General features: G+C 42.3%; 1 protein-coding gene across 6 annotated transcripts in view; it reads right to left on the bottom strand.

Annotated features, from left to right (window-relative positions):
- DIP2A (disco interacting protein 2 homolog A) overlaps nt 1-25,541 on the bottom strand; it is a 99,654-nt gene that overhangs the window by 34,105 nt on the left and 40,008 nt on the right. For 5 of the 6 annotated variants that reach the window (XR_009961641.1, XM_062602938.1, XM_062602939.1 and 2 more), the window contains exons 4-10: nt 16,938-17,057; nt 11,035-11,280; nt 5,945-6,073; nt 5,035-5,154; nt 2,912-3,109; nt 1,105-1,196; nt 755-865 (exon numbers count right to left, since the gene is read on the bottom strand). Coding sequence is in view for 5 of the 6 variants with exons in the window: in XM_062602938.1 (XP_062458922.1) it covers nt 755-865; nt 1,105-1,196; nt 2,912-3,109; nt 5,035-5,154; nt 5,945-6,073; nt 11,035-11,280; nt 16,938-17,057 (1,016 nt within the window). In the remaining variant the exon portion in view is untranslated. The remainder of the gene's footprint in view (nt 1-754; nt 866-1,104; nt 1,197-2,911; nt 3,110-5,034; nt 5,155-5,944; nt 6,074-11,034; nt 11,281-16,937; nt 17,058-25,541) is intronic. The other variant, XM_062602957.1, reaches the window with a different exon arrangement.

The raw sequence follows: 25,541 nt of genomic DNA, 5'->3' as shown, positions 1-25,541 counted from the left end.
AAACCACATTATAGGAAACTTACAAATAACGAAGCTTTTGTACAGTTTAATGTAACCTTTCCATGTTTAGAAAGTATTGAGGCAATCTGTAACACAGGAAAGAACTTCAAAGCCATATGACTTTTCATAGAAGACACAAGCATGAAGTCTATGCTCAAAAGGCTTAGTTTTGCTTAGTACCAACCAAGTTAGATTTCGCAATAGATCTGGCAAGCAACAGTAGCAAAGTAGTGTCAAAAGCAGTGATTGTGCATCCCTCGCCAATCCAACAGGGATTTTACTGAAGTCTGGTGAAAGAGAGCTAGTTTGATGCTGTTTCTGAGTCCTGAAGCACTAAAGAGCAGAGCTGGAACCTTTTTAACTCTCAAAATGTAGGCGGGATTATACTGGTATTTCCAGTAACTGAGGTGTCTCTGCCCGCCTGTGCTCCCACTACTCAGCATGAGAGCTGAAAAGAGCTTTTCTATGTTACATGTTGAGAAATACTTTCATGCCTTTGCAAAAATACCGAATTAAAACAATTGCTACAGTTACATATCCTAAACTAGTTGATTACTAGCTTCATACCATTTCCCCGCAACTAAATACTAAACACTTTCCAAGCATGTAATGTACATTGAGCAGCTCAGCTGATGCACCAGACTGCTTTCAGAGTGCAGGCTCTGAGGGGTACCACATAAAGACTATGGGATTTAGATACCTCCCCTGCTTGCTTTATTTACAAAACCATAGTATGTGGAATGTATTTGCCTACCTTTCTTGTTAGTGGAACTTCTATTGGGACAGGAATAAGTTCTGCGAGGAGACATCCATAAAATGCCACCATAAACATAACTGGATCACTATTAGGAAACACGAGAGCTACCTACAAAAATACATCAGAATATGAAGAAATGGGTTTTGTTGTCATTTAGAGGGAGGGAACAGCTTTGTCATTTGTGGGGAAAAAAGAATCTTTGCAACAATATTCAGGTTCATATTCAAACTAGGAACAGAAATAGCAAATGGTGTGATAATCCACTATTACAGCTCCCAGTATTACAAGGTTTTCTTTGGTTCCTCACTCTCTGTTTTCCCCAGAGACCATTTTAAACAGAAGCCTACCCGGTCCCCAGGCTTCAGCAATGGTTCATTCTTAGTGGTTAGCCTGTTTAGCAAGGTATACGCCAACTTCAAGCTTCTACTCCACAGCTTGCCTAAGGAAAAAAAAGACATTCCAGAAATTAAACCCCACGAGCCTAAAACGTTAACATTTAATTAGCAAATCTCAGTGCTTTACATATGCACTAGGCAACAGCTTGAATTAGAAAAGGGTCAACAGTCATATGAGCAAGTAATAAGGGAAAAGTGAACATTTGTGTTGTGAAAGCAATCCCACCTCACAAACCTACTGAATTCTTCTAATGTTTAGTGCATGTGAGCACACACACACAAGGCCTAGCTGATACAACCTAACTGCATTTCTAGAAGACACTTCATAAGACTCCTTCTTAAAGACTTCTAGGGAAAGCAAAGTACTTGGGATAAAAAAGTAATCCTAAACTGGATAAAATATTAACCGAAATTTAAGAAACAAAGGGTAGGAATAAATGCCACATTACTGGGTTCTGTGAAATGCCAGTTCTAGAGACCTTGTAGTTCAGAACAAAGCATTATTCCAAGCTACTGAATACAAAGTCAACACTCTTAACTGCTTACTTGACACAGTATAAAAATCAACTTTTTAACTTGCAGCCTCCAAACCCAGCAGAGCTTTGCTAAGAAAACCAAACCACTCTGTTTATAAAAAATGGAGCAGTAGCAACCCCCTTCCCCTGAAAATGGTAAATCAAAGCAAGAACCCCCCAACACAAAGAAGCATGCCATGGCAAAGAGCATTCATCTGGAACTTGGCTCTCTAGTAGAGGGTCTTTATCATAGATCAACATCCACATTCAATCCTTTCAGACCATGTAGCAAGCATCAGTTAACTTGTGCTTGTCAGTCTCAAACTTCTTCAATTCTACTTTTCTTTTCCCCCTAATTTCCAGTTCTATAAAAAAGGGTTCCACAGGACTCAGATACATCAAATGGGCAGTCCTCTACAGAACTGGCCGTTCAGTGCAGTTGGCAGAGTCCAAATACAATTTAGAGCTTGGCTTCTTTACAGTTTGGCTTTTCCTTTCTTTTATTTCTAAATGCAAAACTAAACACAATGTTCTAAGGAATTCTCACAGCACCACTGCAACGTAATGGAACTCATGCAGCTGCTCAGTTCCTGTAGGCACACTTCAGCTGTAAGAATGCAAACAAGAAACTTAGATTCTAACACAGCACAGAAAGAAATGCTGCAGTTAGGGACAAAATGATCTTACAAATAATGCAATGACTACAATACTTCTAGTTCATTGATTCAGGCAAGTTTTACTTCCCACAATAACATCCGTAAAATGCTCCTGAATGCAAGTGTTCTCTTTAAGAATTGCATTCAGAATGCAAAACCATGCTGAAATTTTGTGTCTACTCTGGGACTCTAAAGAGTGTATTATTAGTCATCTGTTTTGTCCCTTCTAGGTTATTTTCAGTGTTCTTTAAAGAAAATAAACCCCAATTGTCTGAAATTTATAAACAGCCATTTGTAAAGAACCAATACCATAAACAATTTCCCTTCATTAACTTCCTTTAGAATCTCTTTCACATACAATGGATCAGTATCACAGTATCACAGTATGCTAGAGATTGGAAGGGACCTCGAAAGATCATCTAGTCCAATCCCCCTGCCGGAGCAGGAACACCTAGATAGTGTTTGCCTAAATTTGCATTCAAATCTCAAAGCATGTCATGAGCACAGCCAGTCCCTCCTAAAGTAAAGCAAATTGTTCATTCCACAAGGAATGTCTGATTCTTCCTTACAGTTATCACCAATACCTACCATAGGTAAGGGTATAAATAGCTTTCCCAGTTGTATCCAATGCTGTCAGACAAGGGGCTTTTGGCTGGGTGGTTCCCCAGCGCTGCAGGGCAGCCAGCAGAGAAGGTGGCCAGTTGGTTACCATGCCTAAGGGTTCACCTTTAAGTACATTCATTTGATTTCCTTCAGGCTTTGGTTGATTTGGGTCAGGCTGTTGCACTAAAATCAGAGTACAGGAAAAGGGCAAATGTCAATCCTTACAAAAGCACAGTATGGTTTAGGGTGGAAGAGACCTTAAAACTTATCCAGTTCCAACCTCTGCCATGGGCACGGACACTTTCCACTAGAGGAGGCTGCTCCAAGCCCCATCCAACCCGGCCTCGAATACACAAGCTGCAGCTAAAAGATGATTCTATGAACCATTCCTACTTTCCTCTTCCTCACAGCTATCATTGCTTCTCCTCTGCTAATCATTTGTTGGCTGCACAAAAAGTAATTACCATCACTTTAGTGTTCTGATTCAATATTATTCAAAGGATCTAGACACAGAATTTGAATCCCTAGTTCACTCCTCTGCTCTGGAAAGATGTATTTTCTGTTGTTTGTTCTGCACATGTATTTAAACAACAGCCTACACCAAGTCAAGAGGCATTATCAGAGAGAATGGCTTCAGTGACAACTGGATCTTGATTTTTGCTGTGCCAAATTCGAAACAGGCAATGAAGAATGACACTAAGCCTTTATAATAATACGTTTTTTTAAACAAATCAAAAAAGCCTGATGAAATGCTCTGGATATAGATTATCTACAACTAAAACTGTACCTCTCACAGCATGTTTTGTTTGATTTCTGGATCGTCTCTCTCAGCTGTGGAACACTGCAGGGTTTGTAAGCCATTTGCTCTCTGAGCAGCCTGCTGTTAAAACCTTGCTCCAAGCTGCTCAAGTAGGTGAAGTATCTTGATCTTGGCAAAACAAAGTCATAGCTGGATTTAGCGAAGACTCAATCTATGCAATAACTACAATTAACAGTTCAAAGTGATGCTCTTTGTTCTCCACAGTGATATACGTGGACCTCAATGACAGTTTGCCTGAAAAAAGTTCAGTGAAAGACCAGAACCACGATAACTTCATATCCTGGAGTATCAAACAAATTGATACTAGAGAACCTAGCAATGGCCTCTCAAGAATGTCACATTGAGAGATGCTTTTCTTTCTGCTTAGACACATGCATACAGAGAAGAAGACAGTGGCTTTTAGCCAATACCTGCAGAATGTGTACAAGGACTATCCTTTCACATAGAGCACAGACAAGACATATGCACAATGCACTCAATGCATTTAATTCCTCTGAACATCTAAAATAAGGAAAGTTTCTGGATCTCAAGAAGAGGATATTAACATGCAGGCAAACAGTATTATCATAATAAATTCCATGTACTAGCAAAGTAAATTTGTTCATCTAACTGTATTTGGGCACTGACCAGCTACAAAGCAGCTTCTCAGAGCAGGATGTGGGAGTGCTTGTAGACACCAGCTGAATGCAAGTGGCCAGGGAGGCTGTGGAATCTCCACATCTGGAGATGCTCAGAACTTGACTAGACATGGCCCTGAGCAGCCTGATCTAGTTGAACCTGGTTTGGGCAAGAGGTCTGTTATAGACTTCCAGGGGTCCACTACACCACCAGTTATACTCAAGCTATGCCCTGACTTACTCCAAAAAGTACCCTCTATAGATTTGCTGATGACCACAGGGCAGAGTTTAGAATCTCTGAGGCAAAAAAGTGATGGTGGGACTATCACCAAGCATGACAATCTCTGGATGCACCAATGAATTCCTTCAAGGATCACAGTCTTTAGTGTGCACCAGCTCATCACACTGGCCTAAATTAGGCTGAATCAGAAGAATTTCCAAAGTCGGGGAGGAAGGGAGACCAAGTACACTGAGTAGAAGGGTTGAGTTGAAGGCTCTGTCTTACTGGTGACAGCATCTGACCTCTCTGTCTCCAATAAAACAACTTTACCATGAACTCTACCATGATTTGTTTTCTACTGGGAAAAGAAAACAGCATTTGCTAAGAAGTACCAGGTCTTCTGTGACCTGCTTACAAAAGGAGTGAAAAATGTATCTGAAAGGAAATTAACCTTCTAGGAGTTCTTCAAAATCATCAACAAAAAACTCTTTCAAAGGCGGGCGCTTTGGTCTTTTCAAGGTATTTAGAAGCTGCTGGATTTTAGAAGACACTCTGCTATTCACTGGAACACCTGCCAAAGAGAAAAGATTTATTACTTACCATATATAAATAAGCATACACTAAAGCACATGCTGCCACACTGCTTACAACATCACACTAAGCTCAGCAGTCATTCAAGATGAGCAGCTTCTTTGGGAAAAAAAACAGCTTTAATCAGTAACGGTTTCAACCATGGAGTTATTTGTTTTAATATAATGCTGCTCCCTAGCTACCTGGATGAAGAATATACCTTCTCACACTCTAGTTTAGCTTTTCAAACTGCTGACTCCTTCATGAGAGTCCAATACAAACCTGAAGAACGTTCTTTTCATTCCAGAGTCTAGGTATTTGCTATGTCTTAACATTCATTCAGTTCTGAAAGTGTGACAATGCTTGGAAAAAACAAATGAATCTTGCAGCATTTTACAGGGCTAGCAAGAAACAATCAGAACACACACCCACACTGCTTTTGTTTGTGTATGTGATATATTTATTTTAAATTAAATAGAAATGTGTATGTCTGTTTGCAGTTACTGAAATTTCAAGCTCTCAGGCAATATAAAATTAAAATATGAGACAAAACGGCTTATGTTGCCTTTTACTGTAGAAATATACAGAAGTGGGCACTTGGCTCCCACCAGCAGAGCATGGGAAATGCAGTAGTTTCCTCTCCCATGGTAGACTGACAGATAGACCATACTACTGCAAAGCTTTGGAGGGGCAGGGACATAGCACAGAATGGGTGTCAAGCTCTGTGATGGATTCACTTATTCAGGAAAGGCGACACAGACTGAAAAGCAGGAGGTTTATAATAGAATCACCATCTGCAGTTTCCAAAATGCTGCTGTTGTAGCCTCTGGGAACTCCTCGTACTGATGCAACCTGTGGGCGCTCATGATGTAAATGTTCCACCAGACCAGTGGTGACATCTGGAGGTGCAGGGTGATTATCTATAGAAATGGAAGACAGATGTAGGAGCTCATTAGTCATCTTAAGAATCAATATATCCAAAGTTGCTTCTTACGTCATTCTTCTTATGTTTTTAACTGAACTCTGATTTCTCTAATCAAACTGTAACTGAAATCCTAAATACAGAGGAAATCCTGAAAGGAACCACGGTACCTCTCCACAGTAGAGAGGAGCTGTTCCGATGTTCAAAGGGATCCAAACAAATTCTGACAGAGAGTGGTTGCTCACTTCATCACTTCAAGGTGAAAGCAAGGAGATGCATTATGAGTAAACAGCACAAGTCTACAAAGAACATCTATCTCGCATCTCTAAGAAGAAATACAGGCAGCCAAAGCCTCTCTACAAGACTGGAATGAGTACTCTTAAGTCCTATAGGAAGAGAAAGAGACAGAAGCACGAGGTTTAAAAGAACAGAACTTCTGGCCAAGGACAATGTGAAGCACTTATCTACATTCTGCAGGCTGTAAGAGGAAGTCTTCTGCCGAGAAACACAGATTAAGATTTTAAGTGGCATGGACAATGCACTTAGGTCTGAACACATGTTGAGGATGGACACGGAGAGATGAGAGATGCCTCAGAGGAAAGGAAATGATGACTTAAAAACCTGTCACCTGCAGTTCGTAAGAGCAGCCATAGCTTCCCTTCCACAGCTGTTCTTACCACCTGTTTTTAATAGTCTCACAATACTGGAGGTAGAAGCTTCCTCTTTATGTTGCAGTACAGACACCGTTCACTCTTCACTGGGGCATCTATCAGTGAGAACAGCTGGAATGCCTGTAACACTTAAACCCACCCTTGGTCTAGAGGTCAAAATGATATACACACACTGCTCACAACAGGTAATTTAGCACAGGGTTTCTTGAGGCAGTCATAAGGTGGTCATTTGTGGCCAGACATAGCACACTTTCCTTTTAATGGTGTGTGCTACAAGCAATAAACACTTATATTTTTTATTGCACCACAGTTCTGCAGAGCTGTGCTTAGGGAATATCATCATTCCAAACTGGTGACCCAGGTTAGGGAACAGTTTTGAATGGAACCACAGGTTAGCAAATGGCAGTACCTGGGAGAAGTGTTCCAACAAGGAAAAAAACAGAACTGGAGGCCTGAAATACTCAGAATCCTAAAGAGCAAAAGGAAATGCTGAAGGACACGGTGCTGGAGGAACTGCTTGTGGTCACGCAGCTCTGCAGTGATACCCCCTGAAGGGCCTCAACACACCACAGATCCTGCAAAAAGGATGAAGCACAGGGAGATGGAGGCAGAGCTGTGAAATACACACCCCACCCACCTTTCTGACCCGGCTTTTTGAGGAAGGGATTAGCACTAAGATAACAAGTGCTCATAGCTCTGTTCACAGGTTTCTGGGGCTGACACACAAACCACCAATGCAGCTCTTTGCAGTTTCAGAGGAATCACTGAAAGAAGAATTAAATCCATTCCCATATTTTCCAATTTTTGTATTGCAGAGACCTGCCTTTCTGGGTACCAAGGAAGGACAAATTCTTTTAATGCGGGTAAGGTACTTGAAGGACAAAGTATCACTTTGTCTGACAAATGTCCAGGATAAAACCAGTAAAAGGAAAAGGTAACCACTACGTGTAAGGCTGATCTGTACAACCACTTTAGAGAGCATACAGAAAGCTGATGTATTCAGAGTAAACTGAAACACTCCTGCTGTGTTCTGTATACTTGTTGAGTTGCTTTTTAGTTGGTTTTATTCTCTTAGCTTTATCAAAATCCCAAAACCATGGACTTCATACAGCACAGAAATCAGAGTCAAATGTACCTGGTTCACATAGTGCAGTAATAGCTCAGGGGTCCACACTTCCCAACTGAGAAACCCTGCAGTGATTATATCAATGTCTAAAGCTTCCACTCCTTGAATACACCAGCAAGAACTACAATTAGGGATGCACCTGCAGGGTGGCTTCATCACTGGAAGGCCCCAGAATGGCATTCCTATAGAGGAAAGCTGTGACCGCTAAACATGAAGGTGACTCAAGCTATACTCTCAAAGTGATGTACACATATAACCATCAACAATATAACCATCAAGTGAGAGGGCAAGAGAGACCGACACATACTATGAGGCTTGGAGCAAAGGGGAGAAGCCCTGCATGAAGCACGTAAGTTGAAATGCTGAATGGATGCAGGTTTTATCATGCATACTGCTGCTGGGAAAAAGCAAATCTTCCACTCACATGCCTGAGGCAGATATCTGAAATACAAAGGCTCTGCAATTAGATGCTTGGAAAATAACATAAGGAAGAAGCTATTTGGAAACATCTGCAGAAGAGCTGTGTACTTGGGAACAGCTCAAAGACATCACACAAAAAATGAGAATGCTCAGAAAAGACACAAAACCCCATTAGAAGTCATTCCCAACAGGAAACAAGCACAAAAAATTGGCTACATATAGAGGTGCTCACCTACAGCATTCATGGACCTTACAAACACCTCGGAGCCAAATTTCATGCAAATAAATGTCCCTTACCAACAAAGGAAATATCGGGGTCCTTATGAACAACTCTGCTGTCCATAGCTATTTGTTCTTACATACAGCAGAGAATTGACTCTTCCTCCCCATCCTGCCTTGAGAAGGCAAAAAATCTATGCATAGAATAAGTTCAATTTTCCAGAATTTACGCTTGGATAAGAATCGCATTAGCTTCATTGATTATTTGGGTATTTTGTTAATACATGTGCTTGAGAATCCATGAAATGAGTCTGCATCATCTAGAGATACTGTGGCAAAGCAGAGAAAGAGAAGTGGTGAGTAGCCAGAAAAAGAATTGTCTGGACAGACTTGTGACTGCAGGAAAGAGTTAACTGGGTTTAGCCTGAAGCTCCTTTCCATTATTGATCAGAAGAGAGATAAATGCAAGAGAGAGCAGTGGTCCAAGAAAGAATGTATGGGGTAGGAGACAAAATTAGAAGCTAGGCATCAGGAAGAAAGTCTCGAAGGAGAAGTCTCAGGGTGAAGATTCAAACACATTAGAAAAACCCCTGCCTAGCAGGACCTAGGGTTAGACCTGCAGATTGCTGTATGATAGTTTTGTCTGTAGGAAGCTAATCAACCACTGTGATACACAAGACACTACCTTTTGACACTTCCTCTCGAATAAACTCTTTGAAACTGTTCCTAACCTGCTTCACTCTTACAACCCCGGTAAAACTGCTTATAGAGCCCCAGCAGTTCAGAACACAATTCGTAACTCTGCTTCCCCTTAGGGAAAGGAATTGTACTTTCCAGTTTTTCAATAAATACTGGGTCGAATACCATGATAATCCATTTTTCCAGTTACTCTAACAAAAGCTGAGAAATACCCCACAGTTGAGATGGTAACCTTGAAAAAAACACCCAGACACACTGCTGGCCTTATTCATTTGAAGGAAGTATGAAACTAAAAGAAAACAAAAGCCCCCAAACCAATATGTGGATGTTGCACTTGCTTTTATAGGTGAAAGATTAACAGCTTAAAAATAATGTGTATACCTGTCCAACTGTCTTAAATACGGTAACCCTGCAATTTCAATACTGCTGTATTCCACTGCTTGGGAGTGTCACAGAATCATCATCATAGAATGGTTTGTGTTGGGAGGAACCTTTAAAACTCACCCAGTTCCAACCCCCTGCCACAGGCAGGGACACCTTCCACTGCTTCAAGCCCTGTCCAACCTGGCCTTGAACACTGCCAGGGATGGGGCAGCCACAGCTTGCGAACCCAACAGCCAGTCAAGCTAAAAGAACAGGTATATGCAAAATGCATTTGTGCTTTAAATGCTCCTGTTAACTGACATCTCCAAGTATACAGAAGCCTATATACTCAGTTTAAATCTGAATCTGAAGCTTTCCCACCTGACCTAACCTGTTCTCGGTCACAACTGAGACAAAACTGTCTCTATGGAGTATACAGGCATAGAGCCATAGCTTAACAAACAGTCAGCTAAGTAGAGCACTAAAACTGCCAAAACCCGAAACGTCCAGGAATAAGATACGTGAGGCCTACTGCATATAACTAGAAGCACAAGAACTTCACACTGTAACCCATAGTGAAATGCAAACAGAATTTTTCATTTCGTTTTTCTAAATTACTTCAGGGAGAGAATTTATTTGAAATACAAAGTTCCTGTTTCTCCTCTAGGTCCTTTCCCATCACTTAATATTAGTGCAGACCTGCTGCACACACATAAATCCACTATCAGTCATCACTACAGCGTATAAAACCATTGTAAAAGTTACTCCCATGGTGGAAGAGACTGCCTTCCGCCCTCCTTCCCTCCCAACCCTTCCAAAAGCACAAGACTTTTGGAAGATTTGGGTAAAGTGCTCTGCGATTTATGACAAAGAAAGTAAATTCCAGTGTTACAGAGACTGAGATCAAACTCACATTCACATTTTGGCTTACTGTCAGTTCTCCATTTTCATTCTAAGTTTCACAATAAAGGACTATTCATGACTTATATTTTACACTTCATTTATTATTGACGGAAAAACAATAAAATCACATCTGAGCTTGAAATCTTGCCTAGTCAGGAGTTCTCATTTCATAACCTTCCAAATCATTCTGGATGTTTTTCTAGTCTTCTGGCTGTTTACCAATTCACCTCTGCAATCCACAACCTGATATGGTCCGGGGTAAATACATGCAGATTGGAAAGCATGCACCAGAAATAGAATCCCTTTGAAATTCTGCTGTTGAATGCAGTAAAACTGAACCCTAGTTTCTTGATAAATCAAGCATTTTACCAAGAAGAACGCATGTTCAGATCTCATGAACATGTTTTAAATCAAACACATACATATCATACATACCTGGTCTGTAGATTGTACATTTTAAGGCTATTTACAGGTATTTTCTGGTGAAGAATTTTTGTGTTTAGCCCTGCTTTGGGATTTTTGAATCTGGTATTATTCCAACGACACTTCTTTACTGACCTAGCTGGGTGTGTGCCATGAGATCTGCAAGCACAGTGGCAGCAGCGGTGACAGTAGCAGTATTGGAAGCAGCAGCAGGTTTCCCTCCTGGATGAGATGAGGTGGAAGATGCAGAGGATGAGGTGGAGGAGCCCTGAATAACCCGGTTAAGCCAGGGCTCTACGTTGGAATGGCTCTGGAACGGAGTGGAGGTGATCCGCCCTTGCCGACGTAAGGAGCCCTCATCTTCTGATGCTGACGATGTGTCTGTGATTAAAATAATGATGACAGGCATGTAACGTGGGAATGACCCAACAGACGGAACATGAAGCTTCTCCATGTTCTTCACGTTGCGTTCTCATGTGCTACACATGAGGTGTGTGTCTTAAGCAAATGGTATATTCACATACACAAATTTGGCTCAACACCATTTTAGGTTAATGCAACAACTTCCACACAGTATAGCCAGAACACATTTGAAGCAAAGCTTCAGTTGCCACCTGTATTTTGAATGACCTAAGGCTCAAAAAAGGCTTCTACCTAAGGTACCCAGTACATTCCCTAGGCATTATCAGTGAGTATTCCATACCTATTTCACTGAAAGAACATTTTGCCTTGGAACAGGTAAACTGGATCTCACCTCACCTGATTAAATTCCATTTGTTTTATTTTTGGGGGGGAGGGGGGGGGGGGGAAGTCTTCATTTTTTTATTCTTTTGACAAATTCTTGGACAAGAAGTGACTGAAAAAAGCACTGTGCTAGAAGTTAAATCAACGAGTAATTGCATTAAGCTAAGAATAAAAGGAGCTTATTCTTATAGGAATAAAAGCATGGAATTTAAAACCATGTATTTTACCCACATCACCTGATACTAATAAGCACTAGAGAGAAATGCTTAGTAAAGCAGGTTTTGCTCTAGACATGTATTTGTTGCTGTTAGAAGTCTAACAAAGACCTCCTATTTTTACTACAATTCAGTTATTTACAACTTTCCAGAAGTTTCCCTTTTGGCACTCAATTTTCCACATTTGTTATCCACTCAATAACAAATAAAAAGATGTCTCTACATAGCAAGAAAACACATTCCAGTTGGTTCTGAGTGAAAAACAGGCAGCTTTATTACAGAAAAATAAAAATAACCTTGTCCTCCTAACTTGATGTCTGAATTTTAAGAACTTGATCCTTCATAGGCCTCTCCCCCTCCACTTTCTGCCTGGATAATTGAGGGGAAGCTCCTAAAACAATACACTGACTGGATAGTTTAGACTGGAGCTGAGGAACAATTCCTTCCCCAGAGGGTGCTCAGGCATTGGAACAGGCTGCCCAGGGCAGTGCTGGAGTCACCAGCCCTGCAAGTGTTCACACACCGTGGAGAGGAGGCCTCAGTGCCATGGGTTAGTGGTGGCCTTGGCAGTGCTGGGGAATGGTTGGACTGGAGGAGCTTAAAGGTCTTTTCCAGCCTGGTTGATTCTGTGATTCTATGATATAGTGATAAAAGTTCACATCCAAGTCAGTTTGTGAAGAGCAGTTCTGAGTCATAGATAATGGCCAAACCAATTAAGAAGTCACCAAAGGCTGGAAAAGAGCTTCTGAAATAGAGAAGTTTCCATTCCTGTACTCCAGACATGGAAATCCTGGTGGTGGACTACATCAGAAATCCTGCAACCTTACTGTTGGCATTTAATTTTCAATCATCAACCATATACAATTTCATATACATTTTGCTGAAGCCACATTAAAAACATCTTCCTCCCCTTTGGCAGCAAATTTCAGTTACCAGGTGTTGCATTTTTTGGTGCATTTCCAACAGCTTCTGAATAATTGCTCTTAAACAGGTCTAAACCCACAACTCCTAGGAAGCCCATTTAACTCAATTTTTCACAAGCAAAATCCCAGATCTCTCCTTACGTGACCATCCCATATCAAACATGACAATTTGGCATGAAAACACCCCAACAATTGATCTTTGAGAAGATACAGCTGTGGTGCATCACCATTCCCAAGGCCATGCCTTGGGTCACAGTTCTGGGCTACTGCCACAGCTGGAGTTTCTGGCTGCTGCCTCCATGTGTTCCTGGAGAATAGCCAAACCTGCCCTTTGTCTTTTAGGCAGAAAGCAAAATAAACAATTCCAGGAATACGGAACAAGATTAAAAACAGTCAGGTTTTGGGAAAAAAATCAAAGCAACCAAGCACCACATTTGCAATCTATTATCACTTCAGAGTGAGAAACGAAACTATAGAAAAAACAAGTTTTGCAAAGAATACACACTCTGAGAGTACCTCCTTATCCAGACACAAGTTTAATGAAGCCTAACATTCCTAAGCTTTCAGATGTCTTCCATAAGTAGGGCAGGAAGGAAAAACCCACTTGAAATGCGAAATATCAAATGTTTATAAAAATGAAGGATACTTAATACAACAGAAAAGTAGGAAGGTGACATCCACCAGTAACCAGCTTGTGGCAGTCCCAAGAGTTAATTACTGGGAGCAGAATGTTATGTACTTGGCTTGCAGCTCTTCCTTGCTGGGAGCTGACCCAGAAGAGCTGCAGAACCACCACCCTTTGGATGCAGCCTGCATCAACACTCAAGTCCTGATCATGGGAAATCCATATGGGAAAGAGGAAAGACTCCATGGGACAAAAACAAAGGGACATTAACAATTTTGGAAGGGTGACTCCTGAAAGCAGTTCCATTCCTGTGGTCAGGAGTTGGTTTTGAATTTAATGTTGTGACTAGAATCTGACGCTTCCTTCTCCTGGTGACTGATGGTAACAGATTCCAGTTATTAAGAAGGCCTGGTTTTAACTGCACGAACTTCTGCCAATACATGGATTTTAATGCAGTGTTTTAATGGCTCAAGACAACAAAACTAGATGCTTCAGCACTACTCACGTTCTTTGCAATTTCAGATCTTTCCTGCTGAGCTAACTTTGCAAATAATGGCAGGCCCATAAAAAGAACATTATTTTTGTGAACTGATACAGCTGAACCAAGTCCTTGGGATAGTTTTGAACGGCCTGATCTCCCATGATACAGAATTTATTCAGTGGCCCATTCTCTCATAAAGGTATCTGCTAAGAAGTCACTTTCTCTTAGAAACAGCATGACAGATCCCAGAAACACTTAACTCTTCTTTCAGAATATAATAGTTAGAGCGCTTCTGTAACCTTCAAAAGCCCAGCACAAGTATACTTGTCTTCTCTGCTAACCACATGGGCAGGCATGTTAGGAGATTCTCTTCAGCAGCACAAAGACACAAAAGCAATCACACAAGCAGGATGGAAGCCATATAAGCACAAACAGGTATGACAGGGACCCCTCAAGCAGCTAGCTGGACTTAAGACAGCCTGCCAAGTGGCTCTTCCTGGATCCTCATCATCCCAGTGCTGGCACCCAGATGTAGGAGCCCAAGGCTGCAGTCCCACTTCATTTAATGGCTTTAACCTGCCAGAACAGGGGAGACTGAGATGAGCTCTTAGGCAGAAGCTCTTCCCTGTGAGGGTGCTGAGGCGCTGGCACAGGGTGCCCAGAGAAGCTGTGGCTGCCCCATCCCTGGCAGTGTTCAAGGGCAGGTTGGACACAGGGGCTTGGAGCACCCTGCTCTAGTGGAAGGTGTCCCTGCCCGTAGCAGGGGTTAGGACTGGATGAGCTTTAAGGTCCCTTCCAACTCAAACCAGGCTGGGATTCTGTGATTTGCTCATGTAGTCTCACTGACTCAGCCAATCCACACACAGAGAATGTACAGCCCATCACCCAGAAGAAGTACTGGAAATGAAGTGTAACAGCAAGAGGTGACAGACTGCAGGGTCACATGCAGGGCATAGCCAGGCAAGTCTACCATTTATAACCTTTTTATCTTCTTACCCCACACTTGTTCCTCCCCAAACCACCCAAATTTATCTCCCTCCCCATCTGTGGTTCCTCACTTAGACATCCCGTAACAAGTCTCACACAGTCCCAAAGTACTTCTGCCCTGCAGAATGTGCCCCGTACTCCCCTGCAGCATCACCGCCTCAGTTCAGAAGGTGCTCTAGTGTTGACTAATTTGGATGGGTTTCATGCCTGGACAGGGGTGCTGAGGCTCTGCAGGGACAGCCCTGGAGAGAGTGACTCCAAGTAGATTTCATGTTCTGTTATTCCCAGGGCTCTCCTGGGCTTGTGGAAATGGATCTGCAACAGGCTGATGCCTCCTGGGATTAGCTTGGGCAGCATATTGTGTTCCCCTACCTGCCACTCTCTGTGCTCCTGCAAAGGTGTGCAGCCCAGCTTTTATCACATAACCTAACGTTTCACCATAGCATCTCCATTTGCTTTTAGAGAGACTCTCAACTTCCTCAAGATTTTGCTTCTTTGGAGCAGCACAGAGCCCTGAGCTCAGGCAGAGCGGGTTCAGCAGGAACTGTACTAACCCTTCAAATGCTGAAGGGATTCAAAAGAGAATGATATTTTGTTTCTCTCAAAAACAAGCGCAAGGAGATTCCTTCTGGCTTTAAATGTTAAGGAAGATAGGAAGGACTTGCTGTCCTTTGCTCTCAGCAGAATTCTGGATGCCAGCTCTTTTCTGGGCACTAAATCCTAGGCAGAACAGTGGTGTGTTCTTTTTTTGTCGTGCTAAACCTCATGCCAAGCACACAGCAATTTGTCACACCAAGAGAATGAGAGAAACAGAGTGATGCTACCTAAAATGCACTGATGCTTGTTCCTGAGAAGGAATACTGATTTGAAGAGCTATAAACAGAAACCTCAGGGCCTCTCTCTCAAAGCCTTGGTATACAGATGGTCACCGTAAGCTCATTTTCTCCAGGATTTCACTTTATGGAATTCATGACAACTTTCACATACAAAACTAACATGGATGTGAGAAAACTCGAGTGCACGATAACCACCCTGCTACAAGTACTGCACTCATGGGCTTCTGAGTATACAAGTACTAGAAGAATAAGCTAATCCTTAGCACAACACCTTAACATATCTTGTCAGTAAAATGTAAGGGTGAAGAAAGACCATATATAAGACTACAAAAGCAGCTTATTACTAACTAATGAAATAACCATCGAACCCACAAAAATAATATGTAAAAGTGCCACTAGCAAAGAAAAGTGAAATTTCCTTTAAATGGGAAGAACAGAAAGAAGAAGCAAGAGAGCAGCATACCAGACCTGCTCTTTTACAGAAAGGGGATAAGAAATAGATCAGATGGGGAAGGGCACTAGAGGTCAGTGTGCTTCTACTCATCAGGAAAGACAAGAGCACATCATTCAAAACTTCAGAGCTTAGGGCAATTCCTCCTCTTTCTATACAAGACACTGCCCTGAAAACACTTGGCGTGCTAGCACATGTCATCTGGAGAAAGATTTTCCTAATCTCTAGAGAATTCATTGTGAGACAACAGGAAGATTACTTTTTTCCCCCTTAATAAAGAATTCTGACCTAACCAATCTGATGCTGAATTAGAGCATCTGATTTTTGGGAAGTTTTAAGTTCCTCACCGCTGAAACCACCTAATGGATGTTCTTCAAGTCAATGCAGCAACTTCATGCTCTGGCATTTTCTTCAACTCTTAAAAAAAGAAGCTTATGCAACGTGGAATATGGTATTTACAGCTCTGACGTTCTTGCCAAGATGATCTCCTTCCAAGCAAGGCACTACCTCGGAGAGCATACCTAATGCGTGATGGGCAACTGCTCACTCTGGGATTGCTTTCAAGTGTACTTTCCGCAGCTACAGTATCTCTAGATGAGACACTAAAAATCTTGAGGAAAGCCATCAAAGGACAAATCCAACCAACACCTGCTGATCAGGAAATGCAGCCATGAATATAGAAGAGGTTTACTGCAACATACTTACAAAGCATTTTCTCTTTATATTTGCTAGTACGTTCACCTGGCAAGATTTACGTAGGTTAACTCAATAGATACCTGGAGGTGTGTACGTTTCTACTGAAGAGTGTACAAGAACAGACCGTCTTTTTGAAGGCATGGGCATCTTCCTCTCTTTGTATTTTGCCAGTGCTGCTTGTACTGCTTCCGTGTGGACATCTACATAGGAGAGAAAAAAGAAAAAAAGGTTAAGAGATTAAGTTTAACCATTATTCCTTTCTAAAACCACAGAAAGCATCAATGCTCAAATCCAAAGGCTGAATTGCACATGATGGCCCTTATGGCTGTAGTCCTGTGTAGCCCAACCAGTCAGCTTGAAGAAAGGATTAGGCTCCCAGATGCAGTGGAAGCAGCACTTCTTGGGCAGCAGGAAGGTCCAAAGCTAAGCCAGAGTAACACAGTTTGCAATTCTGAAGCTGTGACAACTCATACCAACTGTTTCTCCTTCAAGGGTGTGTAGTAGGATTGAATAAACATGCCTGTCCCCCACTCAAATTAAGCTCAGAGGCAACAGTTTCTAAAGTTAAGGGTCAAGTTGACATATTTTCTCATGAAATCAGCCCAAAGAGGCTTTCAAAGTATCACTTAGGAAGAACACCCTGAAAACTCTGGTACTCAAGTTACAGAATACCAAGTATATTTATCCTGGGCTTTGATTTAGTTTCATTTTATGGGGAAATCTAAATGGAGATGAACTGGCAACAGCACTGGACTCTTCATCCTGAAATGGGAAAATGGGAAAATAAGTGGAAAATGCACACTTGAAGCTTTCACAGAAGAATGTAAGTAACCCAAAATAGAAAGCAGGGGCAAAATGTGCAAGAAGAATTAGGGAAGAGACACAAAGTGTTTCTACTTTCCTGAAAACAAAAATTACCCTAATATGCTTATTGGGTATATTTTCTTACTTTTAAGCCAAAACTGAGATTAAAGAGGAATTTAGTGTTCAATCAAGACCACACTGCAGATAAAGTTTAATGTATTCAAGTAGCTTTAAATTGCCTTCAGCAGATTTTTCTCTTTCACACAGACACATTCCAATGCTGTCAAAAGGGAAGCCTTAAGTAGAAAGCAAATTCATGAGAACAGATATCAAGGAGATATGAGGCAGACCAAAAATACACTTTAACTTATGGCCTAAAGAGTCAAACTCTTGAAAAACAAATACAAAATGGCTACGCTTACACATAGCTACAAGGGGCCCAGAAGCAAGCGTTGTGATTATGCATTTGTCTTATCACACTGCTTTTATGTGGAAGCTGTTACAGAACAATTAGAGAACAAAACCGTTCAATTTGAAAAACCAAGATGTATTATTTCATTAAGTATCCACCTAAGGCTGCAACCACGGGCTGTGAAACTCGGGCACATGGCAAACATTCACATCTGACATGTGGATACATAGATACAGATATATCTAGAAGTAATTTCTCTGCCCCATACCTACAGGGGTTAACCTTGATGATGACTACACGCAAAGCTCCATATTTTACGGTACCAGCTCTGTACCTGCTTGGGTCATGCTCAGCACGAGGCTCTGGAGCACTGATTTATTTTAAATAGGCTGATCAATTTTAGTCAAGAGATAGCTCTGGGGAAGTTCCTATTTTAACAAGAAACAGAAGTGATTTTTGAGCATTCCAGGGAATGAACATCTATGAAACAGCAAAGCACAGCACATCAATGTGAACCTTCAGGAAGCCTTGGCATGGAACACTTTCCAAAGGCAGCTGTGTCCCAATACACTGAATAAACATCCAACACTTGGGGGACAACTACTCAATTCCCCATTTCAAAACCAGATTACAAATACTGCACATAAACTCAGAAGCATGACTCTCCAGAGAATGCAATATATTCAGTCTTATTCTTTGTTCATTAGTTCTTTGCAGTAACCATGTCACTTTTCAAGCCTGCAACTCTCCCCAGATCATCTGTTCAGCTGAATTTAAAATACGCATATATACAAATATAACGTATCACCTGTGTGTTCTTACAAGACCTATCATAGAATCCCAGCCTGGTTTGGGCTGGAAGGGACCTTAAAGCCCATCCAGTTCCAACCCCTGCCACGGGCAGGGACACCTTCCACTAGAGCAGGTTGCTCCAAGCCCCTGTGTCCAAACTGGCCTTGAACACTGCCAGGGATGGGGCAGCCACAGCTTCTCTGGGCACCCTGCGCCAGCACCTCAGCACCCTCACAGGGAAGAGCTTCTGCCTAAGAGCTCATCTCAGTCTCCCCTGTTCTGGCAGGTTAAAGCCATTCCCCTTGTCCTGTCCTTACAGGCCCTTGTCCAAAGCCCCTCTCCAGGTTTCCTGCAGCCCCTTTAGGCACTGGAGCTGCTCTGAGGTCTCCCCTTAAGGAGCCTTCTCTTGTCCAGCTGAACCAGCCCAGCTCTCTCAGCCTGGCTCCCGAGCAGAGCTGCTCCAGCCCTCGCAGCATCTCCGTGGCCTCCTCTGGCCTTGCTCCAACAGCTCATCCAACACTCCCAAGTCCTTCTCCCGGGGGCTACTCTCCATCCATTCTCCACCCAGCCTGTGTTTGTGCTTGGGATTGTCATGACCCAAGGGCAGGCTGAATCTACTAGGTAGGAATTTACTAGGTAAATGCTTGTCTCAAATAAGAACTTTCTGTGCAACCAACTTGTGAGGTTCAAGGACGATGATATTATGAGGTGAAATAAAAATACAACCCCAGCCCCCTACTCCCCCGTTTTTAAACCTCTGTCTTTTGAGACACGATTTTCCTTGTAATATTTGGCACCATGCTAGATTTTTGCCACTGACCTTCACACCAAGGAGTTGTCAATACGTGTGTCATGAATTAAGCATTCTCTCTCCCTGCCTCCTTTTCCCCACATCTGAGCTACTGCTTTTGGACAAGTCTTGGCTACTCCTGACCTTTGGTTTTGCTCACTTCTTCCTCCTCTCCTTGTAGATACCCACCACTGAAGTTCACTATTATGGATACCCAGACGCAAACCTCTGATTTCCACGTAAGTCTAGAAAGCTTAATGAGAACTCAACACACGTCTTGTTTTCCTGTCTTACTTTACGCACTTACTGCTATCCACAGAGTTGAGAATATTACAGAAAGTTTATGTTTTCAGCCTTTAAAAGTTAGGGACAAAATGCCAATTGTGCAAGCCACATTTCCGTGGCAGAACTTTCAGTCAAAACCAAGCTTTTACATACAGACGGTAAGTACGAGATGCATTCACTTCAACCATGCATATATATCTATGCTTAATTTAGAAGACATTTTTCTTGCATCTGGCAGAACATAAATGTTTTTCACTCCAGAAAAGGTCTTCCAAAAGAGAAGAATAACATGCAATATTTATACTCTTTATATATATTCATCAAGTCCTTAAATAACATCACAGATTAAAACCTGACAGCAGTCTTAGCTAGCTGTGCATGTAGGGAATGGAAAGGCCTGTCTCCAGGCAAGGGTGCGTTGAGGAATCTTAAGAAAGGATAGTGGGACAGGTCATAACATAACACAGATTTGTGGTAGCAAGCATGGGAACTAGTTTCTATTCCATTTCCAGAGGGCAAAATCAGCTCCACCTCCTCCTCTCGCCCTCCCAACTCCCACCTCAAAGCTGGAAAATACCAGATTGAATGATAAAACCGGAACCAGTCAGGATACTATTTCATTCTGTTTCATGTGAGTCAGTAGGCAAGCTTTGTGCTAAGGTACAGAAATAAGAGAGACCGAGAAAGGCAGAAGCAAGCATGTAGGGTTTTCATGTGGCACAAAAAGCGCAGAAGAAGCCTGATTCAACATTTAAGTAACTGCTCACCCAAGGTCTGTTTATGAAGTCTGATAGAATGATTTGTGGTCCTCAGTTCCCTCAGATTTGGCTGTGAATGACTGCAATGTTGTTACTTTACTTGGTGCATGTTGTGCCTGGTCTCCTGGTAGGCAGCAGGCTTGTCTTTAAAGCTCTAGTTTTCTGCTTTTTTGTTTTAAAATGGTGTGTTAGCTGTGTTTCTGCGCATGGATATTGTTCATAACAAATCATGCTGATGTGGGGAATGTGGCTTCCTGGATTGATTTCATGGTCATTCCATGCCCATTGCTAATTAAGTACAACCTGCTTGTTGGAAACAGTCCTTTTGTATAATCACACTCTCACCTTGGAGTGTTAATAAGCAGGCTTTCTCATTCTTACCTAATACTGCCATATGTCTAGGTACTTCATGCTGATAGCTCAAGTCAGTATTTGAAGAATATGTGTGTGAATACAAATAGAGATTTAACTTCTCAAGATTTCTTTTTTTTCACACTTTAGCTTTAAGCATTTTCTCTTAGGTTCAGGGAATTGAATACAAATAATTAATTTTAGAAAAGTAGAATAGTTTGTGTTGGAAGGGACCTTCAAAGGTCATCTAATCCAGCAATGTTTCAAATTTTCATAGCGGACACTTGTGGATTTGGCGTCTACTCAACCACTTTATCCTTTTGATTTAAATGTTCTGTGGGGCAGGGCTTTGAGCAGAATACATGGAAGAATAAATCTTGTCATGCAGTCATCTAGCTCGCTTCAGTGGGGCAGTATTTTGCACATGCAATGTCTGGCAGGGACTCATTTGATACTTTCATAGTATCTCTCTTATTTTGGCATCTTTGGGATGTTCTTTATTGAAGGGTAGTAAAAAAGAATGCTGATCAGGTGCTCTTTCTTCTGTATGTCATTTTTTCTATTTATTTTCTTCAGAAGAAGTAAAGAACAGCCCCTAGTCAGAAAACTGAAACTTTCCAATTGAAACAGTAAAGTAATAATGTGGTAGTGCTCCAGTCATTGAAACTGTTCTAAAAAAAACCAACCCAGCCATGGTTGAAGTCTATGGAAAACATCCAAGATAAAGCTTATTTTCTTGTGCAAAGTCCAATGCAGTGACGTTCTACTCATTCCTATTAGGAAAGGTCACAAAGTCCCATTGAAAGGTAGAAAGTGAAACTCTTACCTGATCCTTCAGTTTGTTTTAGCCAATGTTTCTTCCCATATAGAAGTCAAATTCATTTTCTTTCATTTGCAATGGGTGTATAATACAGTAATATCAGCAAGAAAAAGAAAATCCTATTTTAGCCTAGAGATAGTGGACTAAAAATCTGCTCTTCAAAATATCAGTTATATGCCCTCCTCTCACCTTGGTGCCTTGTTCAAATACTTAATTATCTGTTAGTCATAGCAGACAGTGCTGTTTCTCACACACATACACACGACTGTTCTGATATCCCAAAGCCTTTCTGTGCAGAGCTTGTGGTACTTGTATTTATGCCCTCCATCAGCACCCCATTTCAGCAAAAGCTCAGCAGTAACAACTTGGGTGATCTCCTAGAGGTCAGTAGAATTGTTCTGTGTGTGGGCACATGATTCAGTGTTGAACTAAATATACTCAGTGGTTTGATCTGGGTGTTACTGTGCTAGAATGATCTTACTGTAAATTGTCATGAAGATAAATTAGGCCTTGATGTGGGTTTTGTTTATGTTACAGGTACTCTGTTTCTAAAGGATGGGTTAGAAGTCTTCAAACCTGAATGTCAACAAATATAAAATCATCTCCTTCTTGCTGGTTTCCTTTCCCTGTGTAGACTTGAGGTAGATGCTGGCAAAATATCTCTGGTCTAGGATAACACACAAATGACTTCACATATCCAGCTGCAAGCAACTTCTTAGAGAAATAACTGTAGCAAGGTGGGGTAGAATCCAAAGATAGAGCTGGACAGGCATTTTTCTTTTGTTGAACTGGTTTGCATTGGAAGATGCTGATTCCTCAAAACGAAAGAAAAAAAAAAGAATCTGGATTGTAGCACGTAATGCTGAAGAGTCACCCGAATCTCCAAGAAACCTGTTATGCTGGGGCAGGGGGATATGTCATTCTCCTGTTGAACCTACTCTGCGTGTAAGTGGCAAAACATAACAAGCCAGTGAAAATGAAGCTGGTGCAGGGCCTGGGGCACAAGTGTGATGAGGAATGGCTGAGGGATGTGGGGGCCTTTAGTCTGGAGAAGAGAAGGCTCAGGGGGGACCTTGTTGCTCTCTACAACCGCCTGACAGGAGGATGGAGCCAGGAGGGGGCTGATCTCTGCTCCCAAGGAACAAGTGATGAGCCAATAGGAAATGGCCTCAAGTTGTGACAGGAGGTTTAGACTGGATATTAGGAACAACTTCTTCAGTGAGAGGGCAGTTAGGCATTGCAACAGGCTGCCCAGGGCAGTGGTGGAATCACTGTCCCTGGAAGCATTCAAGAAAAACGTGTAGATGAAGCTCTTAGTGGCATGGTTTAGTGGTGGACTTGGCAGTGCTGGGGAATGGTTGGACTTTACAATCTTGCAGGTCTTTTCCAACCTAAACAATTCTATGATTCTATGATTTATTTTTACAGCATTGCTTAAACTCAACAGCTCCTTCTGCACTCATTAAGATCTACCTCCAGCTTCGAATTTTGCTGTTAATATCTTGTCCTTGGATAACAACTGAGTAGGACCATTCTCTCGGTCAAATAATTTCAAGGGTTCCCTGGAATGCTTTGTTCCTATCCCACATTTCCTTTAAGAGCTTTTCCACATTAGGTACCCAATGAAAGAGACTTCGCTAAAGTAAAAGGAATGAAATCGTTTTAAAGCCGCAGAACATTCAAGGTACAAAAATTCAGACAGTAATAAATTAAAGCCTAGCTGGATAGCAGGATTACAAACAGCAGCTCTCTGCCATTGTGTACTACTACAGGGTTAAAAATGGACTGTGAAACTGATTTAACATGTAAGAACTGTGGACTTCATTCTTCCCCAGTGAACTAGTCATTAAACCCAGATCAAATGTGATCGGAATTGCACCATATTTGAGAGCAGAGAACACAACTGTTCAGCAGTCAGCAGTGGAGAGCTGAACAGCAAGCCCACCATCTGACTGACATCAGCAAGCCCACCATCTGATTAACATGAAGACTACACATACCAAAGTGAGAAAAAAATATATCCAAATGCAGAAGAAAAAGCCTTGAACAACTTGTTTCTGCTCTTGAGCAAGCTGCAAACAGCCATCAACAATTCATTATTGATTCTAAACATTTTCCCCTTCCTCTGCTGCAGTAAACCCCATAATCTTCTCTTCCATTTTAAGTACCTATTCTCATTTCCTTTCTTCCCACGTGTCCTTGAAAAAAGATGGGAGAGGAACACTAAGAAATACTTTGTGGACTATAAATCACCTGAAGTACTAGACCCTAAACCCTCCAGCTATTAGAAGAGCATTTTTCTTCCCTGTTTGTAGCCTCTGCTTGTTTTATCAGCCCCTGACTCTTGTTCCTGTCTTAGGGACAGGAGGAAGAATTTCTACTGCTGTTTGAACTAAAAATGGCATTCACAGGTTGACCAGTTTTCCTACTTTTCACAGGTCTCCAAATGCCACCAGCTAAAGCAAACAGCCCTGTCAGCCTCTACAAATGGTACTCTAAAGTGTCCCATATGATCGCATCCCTGTGACAAGGATTGCCAGGGGGGTGTTGAGCCAGGGAGAAGTAAAAACAACTTTAAAAGGCAGTATGACTTCAGGAAGGCTGTTACAGCAGAGTATTGGTGTGGGAACAAGCTTTATCACAGGAAATGAAAGGGAGCTGCTGTATACTGTCCACTGCTCTACAGGGATCACCCTGCACCTGCACAGGTGAGAAGGCCTGCTCCTCATCAGGAACAGCTCCCCAGATACATCCCTGTATCTGTTCAGAGAATCGTAGAATTATTTGGGTTGGAAGGGACCATGCTGCCGCAGGCAGGGACACCTTCCACTAGACCATGTCACCCAAGGCTCTGTCCAACCTGGCCTTGAACACTGCCAGGGATGGGGCAGCCACAGCTTCTCTGGGCAACCTGTGAAGGTCAGGGCCTCAGCACCCTCACAGGGAAGAGCTTCTGCCTAAGAGCTCATCTCAGTCTCCCCTGTTCTGGCAGGTCAAAGCCATTCCCCTTGTCCTGTCCTTACAGGCCCTTGTCCAAAGCCCCTCTCCAGGTTTCCTGCAGCCCCTTTAGGCACTGGAGCTGCTCTGAGGTCTCCCCTTGAGGAGCCTTCTCTTATCCAGGTTGAACCAGCCCAGCTCTCTCAGCCTGGCTCCAGAGCAGAGCTGCTCCAGCCCTCACAGGATCTCTGTGGCCTCCTCTGCACTCGCTCCAACAGCTCCATGTCCCTCTTGTGCTGTTGCCCTAGAGCTGGATCAGGACTGCAGGGGGGTCTCCCCAGAGCACAGCAGAGGAGGAGAATCCCTTCCATGACCTGCTGTTCACGCTCTGGGGTGCAGCCCAGCATATGGGGGGCTCTGTTCCAGGAGCACAGTCTGTATATTACAGCTGTATCTCCAATAAGCTTAAGAACAGTAACCAGAAAAAAATGCAAGGTGCCAGGAAAGCTTTTTCAGACATCCTTAAGGCTTACCAGCAAACTGATTTATATTCTGACCCCAAACAAGGCAGCAGTGGGATTGAACACAGGAGAAGGCACAGAACCTCCACCAGAAACCACGTACCCTCCCTGGAAGAAAAGCTAGCAGCAATAGCTGCTGCATCACCATCTGCATTGCAAGTACAAGAGTTTTAGTGCTTACGGTGGATGAATGCTTGCGAAGTCCCTGCATTTC

This window comes from Pezoporus occidentalis, unplaced genomic scaffold (assembly GCF_034315485.1).
Source record: "Pezoporus occidentalis ecotype Australia unplaced genomic scaffold, CSIRO_AGI_Poc_V1 ctg118, whole genome shotgun sequence".
NCBI lineage: Eukaryota > Metazoa > Chordata > Aves > Psittaciformes > Psittacidae > Pezoporus > Pezoporus occidentalis.
The sequence above is the reverse complement of the archived record's forward strand: the minus strand, read 5'-3'. Positions and strand labels throughout refer to the sequence as shown.